We start from the raw sequence: 16,669 nt of genomic DNA, 5'->3' as shown, positions 1-16,669 counted from the left end.
CATTTCAAATTTCAGTTCTGTAGTTTTAGCGTGAAAGAGAAACAAAAGTCAATCCATCCGTCCTTTATAAATGTTCGCATATAAATATTAGAAGGACGCTGTTTTTATGGTGTTTTATAAATACCACAGGAACTGTTTAAGAAATAAAAAGTTGACTGTGTGCTAATCCAGGGTATAATCTATCTCCATTCTGAATTTCTCTCAATTTGGTTCAGTAGTTTTTGTGTGAAAGAGTAACAAACATCCATCCATCCACCCTTACAAAATTATAGGAAGTAGAATAGGATGGTAGATAGGAAATTAAATGTTACAACAACTAAAAAGTAAAAAAATAGCGCCGACCCCAAAATGTAGTAGAAAATATAATTTTATTTGTCGATTTTTTTTTTAAACAATAAATTTACGCTTTTTATTGTTATGTAATTGTCTTAGTTGTAATGGCCTACGCCGTAGATGCGACTTATACTTAAAAATGACTAATTTTTAAGTAATAAGTAGAATATTTAGATAAGGCAGACCACCGGAAGGCAGATTCTACCGAGAAGAAGCTGGCAAGAAACTCAGCAGTTGCTCTTTTCCAACATCAACAATTTACATTTTGCATTTTAACATTCATTTTTCTATCCTGTGAGATAAAAGCGGAACCAAATGCTTCCAAGCAACTTTGTCATTAAGAAATTCATTAATCACATCAATTAAAATACTTAGTAAGATATAAGACTTTTTAATTTATTTTAATTGTCTCAGTTGTAGTGTAGTAAATGACGGAGTCATCGCGTTACAAATAAATAACAAGAAAAAAACAAAATTCTTTTTTTGAAGTAGATTAAAAATCACGATATAAATAAGATGTCTTCAAATTTTAAAGGACCTTTCTAAGTGACCAAAGCTTACCCTCTTGATGAAACCATATTGTGACAGATTACTTTTTATTGGGTACGACATCGACATCAGCTTGAGTTACTTTTTTTAGAGCTGACTCACTTATATTACTAGTAGTAGAACAGCCATATCCTCAAAGTAAAATAGACTTAATGGCACTACATTAGAGTCGCAAAACCTGTACTTCTGATTTCTGTTTTACAAACGTTCTTTCAAAAGCCTGAGCTAAACTTGTACGCAAATTTGAGCTCAAACGACTCGATCCCGAGCGAGCAAATCTTACATCCATCCATCCATCCTATTCATCCTACGCAATCGATTAAACTCTGTATCTTCAAAGTAAAACGGTCCTAATAGAGTCGCAAATCGGATAGTTCTAATTTCAGTTTAGGAACGTCATAATCCCGAGCTAAAGACTTGTAGGCAAATTTGAGCTTTAAACATATATGCATAAGATACATTTTTCTTCGATGGGTACAAAAAAACCAGAAGGCATCGTACGACATCCAGACCATTCCTACAAGTTCGTTTTTTTTTCTTTCTCCGAAATGGTCGTGCAGCTAATTGTTTATCAAGGAGCCCACCGTAAGATTATTTACTTAATTTATACTCGACTAGCGACCCGCCCCGGCTTCGGATGGGTATGAAGTGGAATTTAAAAAAAAAATAATCTTAACATCATAATATTTGACGGCCGACTCGCAGTGGGCAGCGACCCTGCTTTCTGAGTCCCACTACTGGAAAATGTTTGTGTGATGAGCATGAATGTTTTTCAGTGTCTGGGTGTTTATAGGTGTTCTTAGTTTGTATATTCAAGTATTTATTTATATATTTATAAAAAAAAAACATCAGTCATCTTAGTACCCGTAAAACAAGCTACGCTTAAATTGGGGCTGGATGGCGATGGGTGTATTGTCGTAATATATTTATTAAAAAAAATTAAAAAAAATCCGCCATGCTTATTTGTGGCGCATTATTGAAGTTTTGTGTTCCGGAATGAAGGGTGTGGTTGCCGGTAAATATATTTATTTATTAGGTTCACCAACAGATTATACACTGAAACAAGATTAGCAACTACAAAATCGAGAAACATAAAGTTGTAGTGTAAACCGTATTACTGGCAAACCGGCATGCGTGTCTGAAAAAAAAACACAAGTGCGGGTTCGCAAGTTTACAATAATATTATTGTTGTAACGAAGGTAACACTGTACGATGAAGTTGAAAACTCAATCAAAAACATAAATAAAAACAAAACAGAAATGTACGAGGCCGTTAGAGGTCAACTAGGTGTACTAATATATTGTTGCAGAATTTTATAGGCAATGATTTTCCACATACCATCAGGTGTGCCATCTGCTTGGTTTAATAAATAAATAAATATACTACGACAATACACACATCGCCATCTAGCCCCAAAGTAAGCGTAGCTTGTGTTATGGGTACTAGGATAGCTGATATTTTTATGAATATGACGGCGCGTCAAAGTTTAGAGTGAATACGGCCTGTCAAAGTCAGTCTAGCGGAGCGTCGCGTTTATGGTAGCGGGGAAAAGGATCGCCATCTTGTTTTTCTCGAGAGGCGGGAAGAACCAGCGCGCCGTTTTTGCGACGAATCGCTGTTTGTTAACTTAAACAAATTATTTTATGATAGTCTTTATTGAAATACTGATAATTAGTAATATAGATTGAAATAATTATTATTGTGATATAATACATACTCATCATCATCATCATCATCACATCAACCGATAGACGTCCACTGCTGGACATAGGTCTTTTGTAGGGAGTTCCAAGTTCCACGATTCTGAGCCGCTTGGATCCAACGGCTACCTGCGACGCGCTTAATGTCGTCGAATACTACTAGAGGAATATAATAATTTTGTGTTTGTACTGACTTGTGTTGTTATTTTAAAAGAAGAGTTGTTAATTTACAATAAGTTAAGAAATGAGTTTAGAAGAAGGCCCTTCTGCGCTTTTATCAGAAGTGGGATGTAACAAACAACAAAATGAAGCAACACAGCCGAATAAAATAAATGCCGAGCAACTTTTGTGTAACATGGAAGCGTTGCTTACCCGAGTTTTAGAAGTGCAACAAGTTCCAACAGCGAATACTAATCAAACACAACTTTTAAAGTTTGATCCGGATGAATCAGATTCTAATATTGAAGATTGGTGTAAAGTTACGGAAGTAATTGTGCAACATAAACGTCTAGAAGGAGTCAACTTACTCGTAGCTCTAACGGGAGCCCTAAAAGGTCGTGCAGCTTCGTGTCTTACTAAGCTAAATTTAAACGAGATTACATGGAGTTCAGTTAAAGAGATTTTAATAGCTAAATTTGCTAATCCAAAACTTATGCAAGACCACTTTGATGAAATTCTACGATTCCAAATAGGCGTTAAAGAGATACCGTCCGAATCTGCTCTTCGGTTATGGAACCTCATTGAATGAATACCTAAAACTACGATGTCTGAAGAAGTCATAACCGGATTCGTTATTTCAGTGCTGTGTCAGAAAGACTACTTGGTCCGTCGCGAATTATATGCACAAACGATTACGAGTCGGGCTCAATTATTCCGTGTACTTGGTGGAATATCTCTAAAGCGTCGTTTAGATGGGGAAAATAGAGACCCTGAAGCTAAGCGAGCACGTACCTTAGAGAAATTTCCTGGCAGGTGTCACTTTTGTGGATTGCCTGGGCATCGTTTAGTCGAATGTAGGAAGCGGCGTGATGATTTTGAAACAAAATCCCTAGAAACTTCGAGTTCGTCACGTACTATGGAAAAGAAAGGTGCTATAATCTGCTACACCTGTGGCCAGCTAGGTCACGTGGCGACTTTTTGTACGGTTGGAAAGAAAGGTGGCGGAGCTACAGTTAAGGAAGTTCATCAGTGCGAGCACCGCCCTTCCAGGGGTACTTTGAAGACATCTTCCGGTGAGACAGTCTCTTTTCTTTTTGACAGCGGATCATCTTGTTCTCTTGTAAAAGAAAGCTTCTCTAACAAACTTGGGGGTACTGTACGTGAGAGTCTCGTTTATCTTAGTGGTATAGGCGATGATGATATACCATGTACCATCCAAATTCAAAGTGATGTGGTAATAGAAGCATTTTCAGTAAATTTAGTTTTTCATGTGGTCCCTGATAGTCGTGTCTCTGATCCTATCATAATCGGGAGGGATATATTTGAGCAAGGGTTGTGCGTTCAAATTGACAATGACAATCTTATATTTCACTCAAAGAAAAAAATTCATATTTGCAATTTAAATTTAAACAAACCTGACTTTAAGGAAATTGACACAGATTTACATGGAAGGGATAAGGATTCGCTAATATTATTACTAAATAAATATTCCGACTATTTCACTGAAGGAATTCCTTCTCGGCGAGTAAAAACCGGAGAGTGTAAAATTAACTTAGTAGATCCACATAAAATTGTACAACGGTGTCCATATAGATTGGCACCAGTAGAAAAACAGATAGTTCGAGAAAAGGTTCAACAATTGCTAGATGCTGGGGTAATTCAAGAAAGCTCCTCCCCATTTGCAAGTCCTATGCTTTTAGTTGATAAAAAGGATAAATCATACAGATTGTGCGTAGATTATCGTGAATTAAATTCTAATACACAACCCGAACACTATCCCCTGCCACGTATTGAAGAGCAAATAGATTTGCTTGCTGGGGCTAATTATTTTTCATCATTAGACATGGCTTCTGGTTTTCACCAAATAGTTATGCACCCTGATTCAGTTGAAAAAACAGCATTTGTTACACCTGAGGGGCAATATGAATTCCTTGCTATGCCATTCGGACTTCGAAATGCACCATCAGTTTATCAGAGGTGCATTACTAAGGCTCTGAATAATGTTAAAGATAAGCCATTGATTTATATGGACGACGTTTTATGCTACTCTAACAATATAACTGAAGGTTTGCAGCGCCTAGACAATGTTTTGGGTGCTTTAATAGAAGCTGGTTTTACATTCAATCATAAAAAATGTAAATTCATGAAGCAAAAGATAGAATATCTGGGATATTTACTCCAATGTGGTGAAATAAGACCGAATCCTCGAAAAATTCAAGCGTTAATAGACTCTCCCCAACCAAAAACGGCTACTCAGGTTCGGCAATTTCTGGGCCTCGCTTCATACTTTCGGAAATTCATTGCTAATTTTACTCGCATCGTGGGACCGTTGTACCCCTTTACGAAATTAAAAGGACCTATTAACTGGACTCAAGCACACGAGGCAATACGTAACGCTGTAATACGTATATTAACATCTGAACCGGTACTAACTATATTTGATCCAGAACTACCAGTAGAGTTACACACCGACGCAAGCTCCGAAGGATATGGAGCGATTCTCATTCAAAAGAAAAGTAATTTACCGCATGTTGTAGAGTATTTTAGCCGACGCACAACGGATGTAGAGTCACGCTACCACTCGTACGAATTAGAGACATTAGCAGTCGTACGAGCGGTGGAGCACTTTCGGCATTACCTTTACGGGCGACATTTTGTAGTTTTTACCGATTGCAATTCTCTAAAGGCCTCAAAATCAAAGAAAGATCTCACTCCTCGCGTACATCGTTGGTGGGCTTATCTACAAGCTTACGATTTTGACATTGTTTATCGAGAAGGACGAGGAATGGAACATGCGGACTACCTTTCGCGAAATCCTCTTCCGAATATTGATGTTACATCTTCAGAGGATTCACGGACGAAAGAAGTTCATTATGTCGAGCTTTATCAAGATTGGCTTTCCGTTGAACAAAGGCGCGATAGTGAGATACAGGATCTCATTACAAAACACAAAACTAATGGTTTTCCTGATTCGGTAGCTCAGTCATATGATGTAAGAGAGGGTATTCTTTACAAAAAAGTTAACCGAAACAAGACTGTTTCTTGGTTGCCTGTAGTTCCTCGGTCTTTAATTTGGACGTTAATTAACCACATTCACAATGAAATACAGCATTTAGGCAAGGATAAAACTTTAGATAAACTTTACGAGCAATATTGGTTTCCTGAAATGTCCAAATGCGTGTGCTAAAAAAAATATAAATATGGAAGACCCAGGTATTCAGATATTCACTTCAATACCCACAATGTTCAGGATGGCACTTAGATCTTTCATTAATTAACAGTATTATTGAAGCTAAATACCTAGTTTCTCATATTAAAGTATTAATTTTATAAAAGACATCATTAAAGCCCACCAACCTGCTTTAGAGCAGTGTTGTGGGTCTGTACTCTATAAACCTGACTTCCCAAGGAGTGAAATAAAACAACTAGACTGACTCTAATACTGTATATTAGGCTTCTCTATAATTCATATTACTTATTACCTTCAAATGACTCTACTACCAGTTCGGAATGCTGTCTTCGGCAGAGAAGACCACTGGCAAGAAACTCTACCGTTGCTCTTTTATTCAATCAATTAAAACAAGACTTATAAACACAATTACAACATTATCATATGTTATAACGCTAGGCCCTTTGATACAAGACATATAAGACAGGTCAAACATAACTACTATTATCACTAATAACATCAGGACTTTTGAAACAAATTGTTTGTATAGAGCAACGTATGCTACATAAGCTATCTGTATGAAATAATGCTAGGGCTTCATATATGATACCTGAATAACCCAAAGGATATAAGAGATATACTTATCTGATGCTACATCAGGTACAACCATAGTACCAACAACTTTTAACAACTTATCTCAACTCCATCACCAGTATATACGACTCTTGTTTTGCCACAACAATATTTCGTTAAGTATGTCGTTTCCATTATAAATCATCTATTCCCAATTTGTAACGTTTTATACACAATACTTTACTTAATCTTCTATTCTCAATTCATTAATTTAAATCCGTCCTCACTTTTTCTTTGCCGCCAATCTAACTTGTCAAACTCGCGTCTCCCGCCATAGATCCTATACTTTTATTTGACAGTCTACTAAAGTCCATTATTCTATTTTCAATACATTATCAATGAGTATACAAACTATTATTTGTTGATATATTTAATATAATCATCGGGTTTATCATAGATAAAGTGCTGTAATTCCCTATTTCCTAACACGGCCATTCTGACAAGTACTTCGTTCTCGAAGTACATAGGGTTATTCTTTTTAGGTATATGTATTGTATCATAAGTCTTTAGGTTCAAAGAACATCCTTATAAGTACATCATCTTATATACACCTCTATAACATTAGTTTAAATGGTATATAAGCACAAATATCATCAAATCAGTTACATTCTGTATACACTTTTATCAATAAACTGTAAACAATATTCTATCAAAAGATAGGCATAATCAAATTTTTTTATAATTAAAGTGAAAGAGACCAAAAAAAATTTTCATTAAAATTCCACACCATTTAACATATTACAACAATATAATACTTCTAATAAAGTAAAATGATTAATTTTCAACAATGTAAATCAAAAATACTCATTTTCATTTATCTTGTACATTTTAACATGTACAATCACAATCCAAATATTTCCATCTCAATATAAATCTCAAACAATTTATCCATTTGCCTCCAGTCCAACTTTATCAAAATATACACATAATTGTATTTCTCCTCAATTCTGTTAATTTGCATTGTTAGTTCCATTTAGTCACAGATGTAATAGGTACAGTCTAAATAGTCAAACCAATATATACCAAAACACCAACACCCACTGGTGATATCAACAACATCATCACTCTCAAGTGATATCAATAACATCATCACCCACTGGTGATATCAACAACATCATCACTCTCAAGTGATATCAATAAAATCATCACCCACTGGTGATATCAACAACATCATCACTCTCAAGTGATATCAATAACATCATCACCCACTGGTGATATTCATATTTTTTCCACTGTCCAAGTCAAGTAATATATAAGATAAATATAAATAAATTAATATAAAAACGCTAAGATGGAATTATTTCTATTAGTTTACATCTTTTTTTTTTTATCATCTCATCATAAAAGCCAAGGTATATTCAATGTTTGTTCAATTGTTATTTCTATTATTCAATGTTTTATTTCAATCTAAACATCAATTAAACCACCTGTTTAACAGAATCATTTATCATGCAAGGACTCTTAAAATTTCACATAAAATTTGATAATTTAAACAACTGTAAACCTAAGTATAATCTAATTATTTATAATGCAACTAATATATTTTCCTTTGCAGCAGCAACATTAATTTAGTTTAATATTGTATTTTAATTATATCATTTTTTAAAACTTCTCTCAACATCATACTGAAAGATCACTGACCTAACCTAACCCACAACATTTAAGCTGACTCCTAATTCTTTTCTTCACACAACCCAACATAGAAACTAAACTATTTCATTTAGCTATTCAGTAGTAATTTTCCCTATATGTATTGTTCTGACACATAATCATATTCTATTCTATTCTACCAAGAAATTTTGATTTTTTTTTTTTTTTTTGTTTTGTTTTTTGTGTATTATTTTATATGTTCTGAATAATTTACACAATCTCTCCTATCTCGGCTTTCCTGACAAGTACTTCGATCTCGAAGTACATAGAATAGTTCCTAAATAAAAGTCAACAGCTTGGCTAACCTGACTAGTTGCTCAATATATACTTGAAATCTTGTATGTAATAAATAAGAATTAAAAGAAAAATCTATTACACATTCCGTTCGGCTAACCTGACCAGTTAATTTATTTTAGCCTGGACAGACTAATAAAATAAAAGTTAACACAAATTCCATTTGGTTAACCTGACTAGTTAAATAAAACTTGAAATTTTAAATTTATCAAACTTATCACACATTCTGTTTGGCCAACTTGACTAGTTGCTCAATTTAAACTTGAAATCTTGTATGTAATAAATAAGAATCATAGGAAAAATATATCACACATTCCGTTCGGCTAACCTGACCAGTTTATGTATTTTAACCTTGACAGACTAATAAAATAAAGCTTAACACAAATTCCATTTGTCTAACCAGACTAGTTAAATAAAACTTGATAATTCAAATTTATCAAACTTATTACACATTCTGTTTGGCCAACTTGACTCGTTGGTTATCACAAACAAACTTAAATCAATTCTATTTTGAACTTAATCATTTCAGCAAAATAAACAAAGAGCCACTAGGCCATATCAGTTTCAGGTAATAAGTACTATCTTTCAAAAGTAGAAACGACAAAAAGAAAAGATAAATAAAAATATCACATCAATTGGTTCCCCGGACCACATATACTTCAATGGAATTTTACCAAGTCTGGTGCTCTGTCTCCAGAGTGTTTCTGTTTTAGCACATACCAGCTATTAGTTGAAACATCATCAAAAACATCAAACCATGTACTATATCCACATTTGCCGGGATGGTTATTAATTGGTTCCCCGGACCACATATCCTTAAATAGAATTTCAACAAGCATGGTGCTTTGTCTCCAGAGTGTTTCTGTTTTAGCACATAGCAGCAAAACTTGAGGCATCATCAAAAACATCAAATTCTTTATTATGTCCACATTTGACGGGATGGTTCTAAAAAAAGTAAATCTGCATTAGAGAAAGGCATAAATTGGACATGAATAGGATCCCACTTCTGATGCTAAAAAAAATATAAATATGGAAGACCCAGGTATTCAGATATTCACTTCAATACCCACAATGTTCAGGATGGCACTTAGATCTTTCATTAATTAACAGTATTATTGAAGCTAAATACCTAGTTTCTCATATTAAAGTATTAATTTTATAAAAGACATCATTAAAGCCCACCAACCTGCTTTAGAGCAGTGTTGTGGGTCTGTACTCTATAAACCTGACTTCCCAAGGAGTGAAATAAAACAACTAGACTGACTCTAATACTGTATATTAGGCTTCTCTATAATTCATATTACTTATTACCTTCAAATGACTCTACTACCAGTTCGGAATGCTGTCTTCGGCAGAGAAGACCACTGGCAAGAAACTCTACCGTTGCTCTTTTATTCAATCAATTAAAACAAGACTTATAAACACAATTACAACATTATCATATGTTATAACGCTAGGCCCTTTGATACAAGACATATAAGACAGGTCAAACATAACTACTATTATCACTAATAACATCAGGACTTTTGAAACAAATTGTTTGTATAGAGCAACGTATGCTACATAAGCTATCTGTATGAAATAATGCTAGGGCTTCATATATGATACCTGAATAACCCAAAGGATATAAGAGATATACTTATCTGATGCTACATCAGGTACAACCATAGTACCAACAACTTTTAACAACTTATCTCAACTCCATCACCAGTATATACGACTCTTGTTTTGCCACAACAATATTTCGTTAAGTATGTCGTTTCCATTATAAATCATCTATTCCCAATTTGTAACGTTTTATACACAATACTTTACTTAATCTTCTATTCTCAATTCATTAATTTAAATCCGTCCTCACTTTTTCTTTGCCGCCAATCTAACTTGTCAAACTCGCGTCTCCCGCCATAGATCCTATACTTTTATTTGACAGTCTACTAAAGTCCATTATTCTATTTTCAATACATTATCAATGAGTATACAAACTATTATTTGTTGATATATTTAATATAATCATCGGGTTTATCATAGATAAAGTGCTGTAATTCCCTATTTCCTAACACGTGCGTAAGTTTATTGACTCTTGTATTATTTGTAAAGCGTCTAAAGGTCCATCGGGTGCTCAGCCTGTCCAGCTTCACCCAATTCCGAAAGTCTCTGTGCCATGGCATACTATACACACAGATTTTACGGGAAAGCTTAGCGGAAAGAGCGATCGGAAAGAATATTGCTCCGTAATAATTGATGCTTTTACAAAATATGTTTTACCAGAGCATACTTTTTCTCTCGACGCTAGTAGTGCAATACACGCGTTACAAAAAGCAGTTTACCTTATCGGAGCGCCTAAGCGAATAATTGCTGATCAAGGTCATTGTTATATTAGCTCTGAATTTAAGAGCTTTTGCACTGAGCATAAGATACAGTTACACTTTATTGCAACGGGCTCTAGCAGGGCAAATGGACAAGTTGAGAGGGTTATGCGAACTCTTAAAAGCTTGTTGACTATTGTTGAAAACGACCCTAATAAAACGTGGCGCGATGAATTAGGAAAAATTCAACTTGCTCTCAACAGCACCAAATCTACCGTAACAAAATACTCACCCACAGAACTGATGTTAGGGATTCGTGCACAATCGCTAGGTATGTCTAGACTAAACGCAGAGGTTAATAGTCAACGCAACAGGCTAGAACTTGACACTATACGGGAAGATGCGTCAGCTAATATTCAAAAGGCAGCTAAGTCCGAAGTTGATCGATTTAATCGGGGTCGTGCAATAATAAAACCGTTTAGAAAAGGTGCATTTGTGTTTCTTAAAAATAGTGAACGGAATAAAACTAAATTGGATAGGAAGTTTAAGGGCCCATTCATCATAACTGCGGTGTTAGAAAACGATCGGTATGAATTGAAAAGTTTAAGTGGTTCTCAACGAGTGTATAAGTATGCCCACGAGAATTTGCGTCCAGTGCCCCAAGGTCACGACGGTTTACTTGAAATAACGTATAACCTTTTGAATTATGACGAGGCCGAGACGGCGCCTGAAGATGTTGATGATGTAACTTTAATTGATAGAGATGACACCTTGACTGCATGCTCGGATGCTATTTCTACCGATTCCCGTACTATCACAGCCAATTCAGACACTCTTAGTGTATATTCTGATCCTGAGACCTGGGATATACAAAATGAAATAGAAATTTACGCTGAACAAGATAATCCGTAACCATAGGTATGACATTTGCCATATTTTATATTACGAATGTGTTTATCTGTGTGTCGATCCTGGTCGAGGTGTGTCGTCCGGGCCGTATCCTCAGGGGTCGGTTGAAGGGATGCATTCGCTCGGTCCAGATGAAGAGTTCCGATTGTCGATCCTGGTGGAGCTGTGTCGTTCGGGCCGTACCCGTAAGGGTCGGTTGAAGGGATGCACTCGCTCGGTCCAGATGAAAAGTTTCCATAGTTGATCCTGGATGAGGTGTGTTATCCGGGCCGCACCGAGAGGGGTCGGTTGAAGGGATGCACACGCTCAATCCGATTGTGTTGTGGTTTATTGAACGAAAAAAGGGACAGTGTCATCCGGGCCAAACCCGTGTGGGTTTGGTTGAAGGGATGCACTTGTCCGGTTGATAATGCGTTGATGTCGATAATTATTAGCGGGATGGACGAGCGGGTGTCCTAGTGATTGTGATTTCTATGTTCCAGGCAGATTTTAACGCCCGGGGACGGTCGAATGTCAGTCCGGCCGTGACGGCGCGTCAAAGTTTAGAGTGAATACGGCCTGTCAAAGTCACTCTAGCGGAGCGTCGCGTTTATGGTAGCGGGGAAAAGGATCGCCATCTTGTTTTTCTCGAGAGGCGGGAAGAACCAGCGCGCCGTTTTTGCGACGAATCGCTGTTTGTTAACTTAAACAAATTATTTTATGATAGTCTTTATTGAAATACTGATAATTAGTAATATAGATTGAAATAATTATTATTGTGATATAATACATACTAGAGGAATATAATAATTTTGTGTTTGTACTGACTTGTGTTGTTATTTTAAAAGAAGAGTTGTTAATTTACAATAAGTTAAGAAATGAGTTTAGAAGAAGGCCCTTCTGCGCTTTTAAATATAATACACATAATGTACTTAAAAGTATATAATGTACTTTAGTATATTATGTACTTTAGTATATAATGTACTTAAGTACATAATGTACTTAAAAGTATATAATATACTTTAGTATATAATGTACTTAAGTATATAATGTATTTAAGTAAATAATGTACTTTAGTTTATAATATACTTAAAAGTAAATAATGAACTTTAGTATATAATGTACTTTAGTATATAATGTACTTAAGTATATAATGTATTTAAGTAAATAATGTATTTAAGTATATAATGTATTTAAGTAAATAATGTACTTTAGTTTATAATGTACTTTAGTATATAATGTACTTAAGTATATAATGTACTTTAGTATATAATGTACTTTAGTACATAATGTACTTAAAAGTATATAATGTACTTTAGTATATAATGTACTTAAGTATATAATGTACTTTAGTATATAATGTACTTTAGTATATAATGTACTTTAGTATATAATGTACTTAAAAGTATATAATGTACTTAAGTAAATAATGTACTAAAGTAAATAATATACTTAAGTATATAATGTACTTTAGTATATAATGTACTTTAGTATATAATGTACTTTAGTATATAATGTACTTAAAAGTAAATAATGTACTTTAGTTTATAATGCACTTAAAAGTATATAATGCACTTTAGTATATAATGTTCTTTAGTATATAATGTACTTTAGTATATAATGTACTTAAAAGTATATAATGTACTTTAGTATATTATGTACTTTAGGATATAATGTACTTAAGTACATAATGTACTTAAAAGTATATAATATACTTTAGTATATAATGTACTTAAGTATATAATGTATTTAAGTAAATAATGTACTTTAGTTTATAATGTACTTAAAAGTAAATAATGAACTTTAGTATATAATGTACTTTAGTATATAATGTACTTAAGTATATAATGTATTTAAGTAAATAATGTATTTAAGTATATAATGTATTTAAGTAAATAATGTACTAAAGTAAATAATGTACTTAAGTATATAATGTACTTAAGTATATAATGTACTTAAGTATATAATGAACTTAAGTAAATAATGTACTTAAGTATATAATGTACTTTAGTATATAATGTACTTTAGTATTTAATGTTCTTAAAAGTATATAATGTACTTTAGTATATAATGTTCTTAAAAGTATATAATGTACTTTAGTATATAATGTACTTGAGTATATAATGTACTTTAGTATATAATGTTCTTAAAAGTAAATAATGTACTTTAGTATATAATGTACTTGAGTATATAATGTACTTTAGTACATAATGTACTTGAGTATATAATGTACTTTAGTATATAATGTACTTAAGTACATAATGTACTTATAAGTATATAATATACTTTAGTATGTAATGTCCTTAAGTATATATTGTATTTAAGTAAATAATGTATTAAAGTACAATGTACTTAAGTAAATAATGTACTTAAGTATATAATGTACTTAAGTAAATAATGTACTTTAGTATATAATGTACTTTAGTACATAATGTACTTAAAAGTATATAATGTACTTTAGTACATAATGTACTTAAGAACATAATGTATTAAAGTAAATAATGTATTTAAGTATATAATGTACTTTAGTATATATTGTACTTAAGTAAATAATGTACTTAAGTATATAATGTACTTAAGTATATAATGTACTTTAGTATATAATGTACTTTGATATATAATGTACTAAAGTAAATAATGTACTTAAGTATATAATGTACTTTAGTATATAATGTACTTTAGTATATAATGTACTTTAGTACATAATGTACTTAAAAGTATATAATGTACTTTAGTATATAATGTACTTAAGTATATAATGTACTTTAGTATATAATGTACTTTAGTATATAATGTACTTAAAAGTATATAATGTACTTTAGTATATAATGTACTAAAGTAAATAATGTACTTAAGTATATAATGTACTTTAGTATATAATGTACTTTAGTATATAATGTACTTAAGTATATAATGAACTTAAGTAAATAATGTACTTAAGTATATAATGTACGTAAAAGTAAATAATGTACTTTAGTATATAATGTACTTAAGTATATAATGTATTTAAGTAAATAATGTATTTAAGTATATAATGTACTTAAGTATATAATGAACTTAAGTAAATAATGTACTTAAGTAAATAATGTACTTTAGTATATAATGTACTTTAAAGTAAATAATGTACTTTAGTATTTAATGTTCTTAAAAGTATATAATGTACTTTAGTATATAATGTTCTTAAGAGTATATAATGTACTTTAGTATATAATGTACTTTATTATATAATGTACTTTAGTACATAATGTACATAAGTAAATAATGTATTAAAGTACAATGTACTTAAGTATATAATGTACTTAAAAGTAAATAATGTACTTTAGTACATAATGTACTTAAAATTATATAATGTACTTTAGTATATAATGTACTTAAGTATATAATGTATTTAAGTAAATAATGTACTAAAGTAAATAATGTACTTAAGTATATAATGTACTTAAGTATATAATGTACTTAAGTAAATAATGTACTTAAGTATATAATGTACTTAAAAGTAAATAATGTACTTTAGTATATAATGTACTAAAAAGTAAATAATGTACTTAAGTTTATAATGTACTTAAAAGTATATAATGCACTTTAGTATATAATGAACTTTAGTATATAATGTACTTTAGTACATAATGTACTTAAGTATATAATGTACTTAAGTATATAATGTACTTAAAAGTAAATAATGTACTTTAGTATATAATGTACTAAAAAGTAAATAATGTACTTTAGTTTATAATGTACTTAAAAGTATATAATGCACTTTAGTATATAATGTACTTTAGTATATAATGTACTTTAGTACATAATGTACTTAAAAGTATATAATGTACTTAAGTATATAATGTACTTTAGTATATAATGTTCTTTAGTATATAATGTACTTTAGTATATAATGTACTTAAAAGTATATAATGAACTTAAGTAAATAATGTACTAAAGTAAATAATGTACTTAAGTATATAATGTACTTTAGTATATAATGTACTTTAGTATATAATGTACTTTAGTATATAATGTACTTAAAAGTAAATAATGTACTTTAGTATATAATGTACTAAAAAGTAAATAATGTACTTTAGTTTATAATGTACTATAGTACATAATGTACTTAAAAGTATATAATGTACTTTAGTATATAATGTACTTTAGTTTATAATGTACTTAAGTATATAATGTACTTAAATAAATAATGTACTTTAGTATATAATGTACTTTAGTATATAATGTACTTTAGTACATAATGTACTTAAACGTATATAATGTACTTTAGTATATAATGTACTTCAAAGTATATAATGTACTTTAGTATATAATGTACTAAAAAGTAAATAATGTACTTTAGTATATAATGTACTTAAAAGTATATAATGTACTTTAGTATATAATGTACTTTAGTACATAATGTTTTTAAAAGTATATAATGTACTTTAGTATATAATGTACTTTAGTATAAAATGTACTTTAGTATATAATGTACTTAAGTATATAATGTATTTAAGTAAATAATGTATTTAAGTAAATAATGTACTTAAGTATATAATGTACTTAAGTAAATAATGTACTTAAGTATATAATTTACTTAAGTATATAATATACTTAAGTATATAATGTACTTAAGTATATAATGTACTTTAGTACATAATGTACTTTAGTATATAATGTACTTTAGTATATAATGTTCTTAAAAGTATACAAGGTTTTTTAGTTTATAATGTACTAAAAAGTAAATAATGTACTTTAGTATATAATGTACTTAAAAGTATATAATGTACTTTAGTATATAATGTAGTTAAGTATATAATGTACTTAAGTAAATAATGTACTTTAGTATATAATGTACTTAAGTATATAATGAACTTAAGTAAATAATGTACTTAAGTATATAATGTACTTTAGTTTATAATGTACTTAAGTAAATAATGTACTTAAGTATATAATGTACTTTAGTATATAATTGACTTTAGTATATAATTTACTTTAGTATATAATGT

At 31.2% G+C, this 16,669-nt stretch overlaps 1 protein-coding gene across 1 annotated transcript; it reads left to right on the top strand.

Moving 5' to 3' along the window:
• The first annotated feature begins 10,875 nt into the window (after positions 1–10,875).
• On the top strand, positions 10,876–12,431 carry LOC120635750. The gene is made up of 2 exons (XM_039906890.1): positions 10,876–11,711; positions 12,185–12,431. The coding sequence occupies exon 1, from the start codon at positions 10,962–10,964 to the stop codon at positions 11,703–11,705; it is 744 nt and encodes a 247-aa protein (XP_039762824.1). The 5' UTR covers positions 10,876–10,961; the 3' UTR covers positions 11,706–11,711; positions 12,185–12,431.
• Positions 12,432–16,669: the final 4,238 nt, after the last annotated feature.

This window comes from Pararge aegeria, chromosome 27, assembly GCF_905163445.1.
Source record: "Pararge aegeria chromosome 27, ilParAegt1.1, whole genome shotgun sequence".
Classification (NCBI taxonomy): Eukaryota; Metazoa; Arthropoda; class Insecta; order Lepidoptera; family Nymphalidae; genus Pararge; species Pararge aegeria.
The sequence above is the reverse complement of the archived record's forward strand: the minus strand, read 5'-3'. Positions and strand labels throughout refer to the sequence as shown.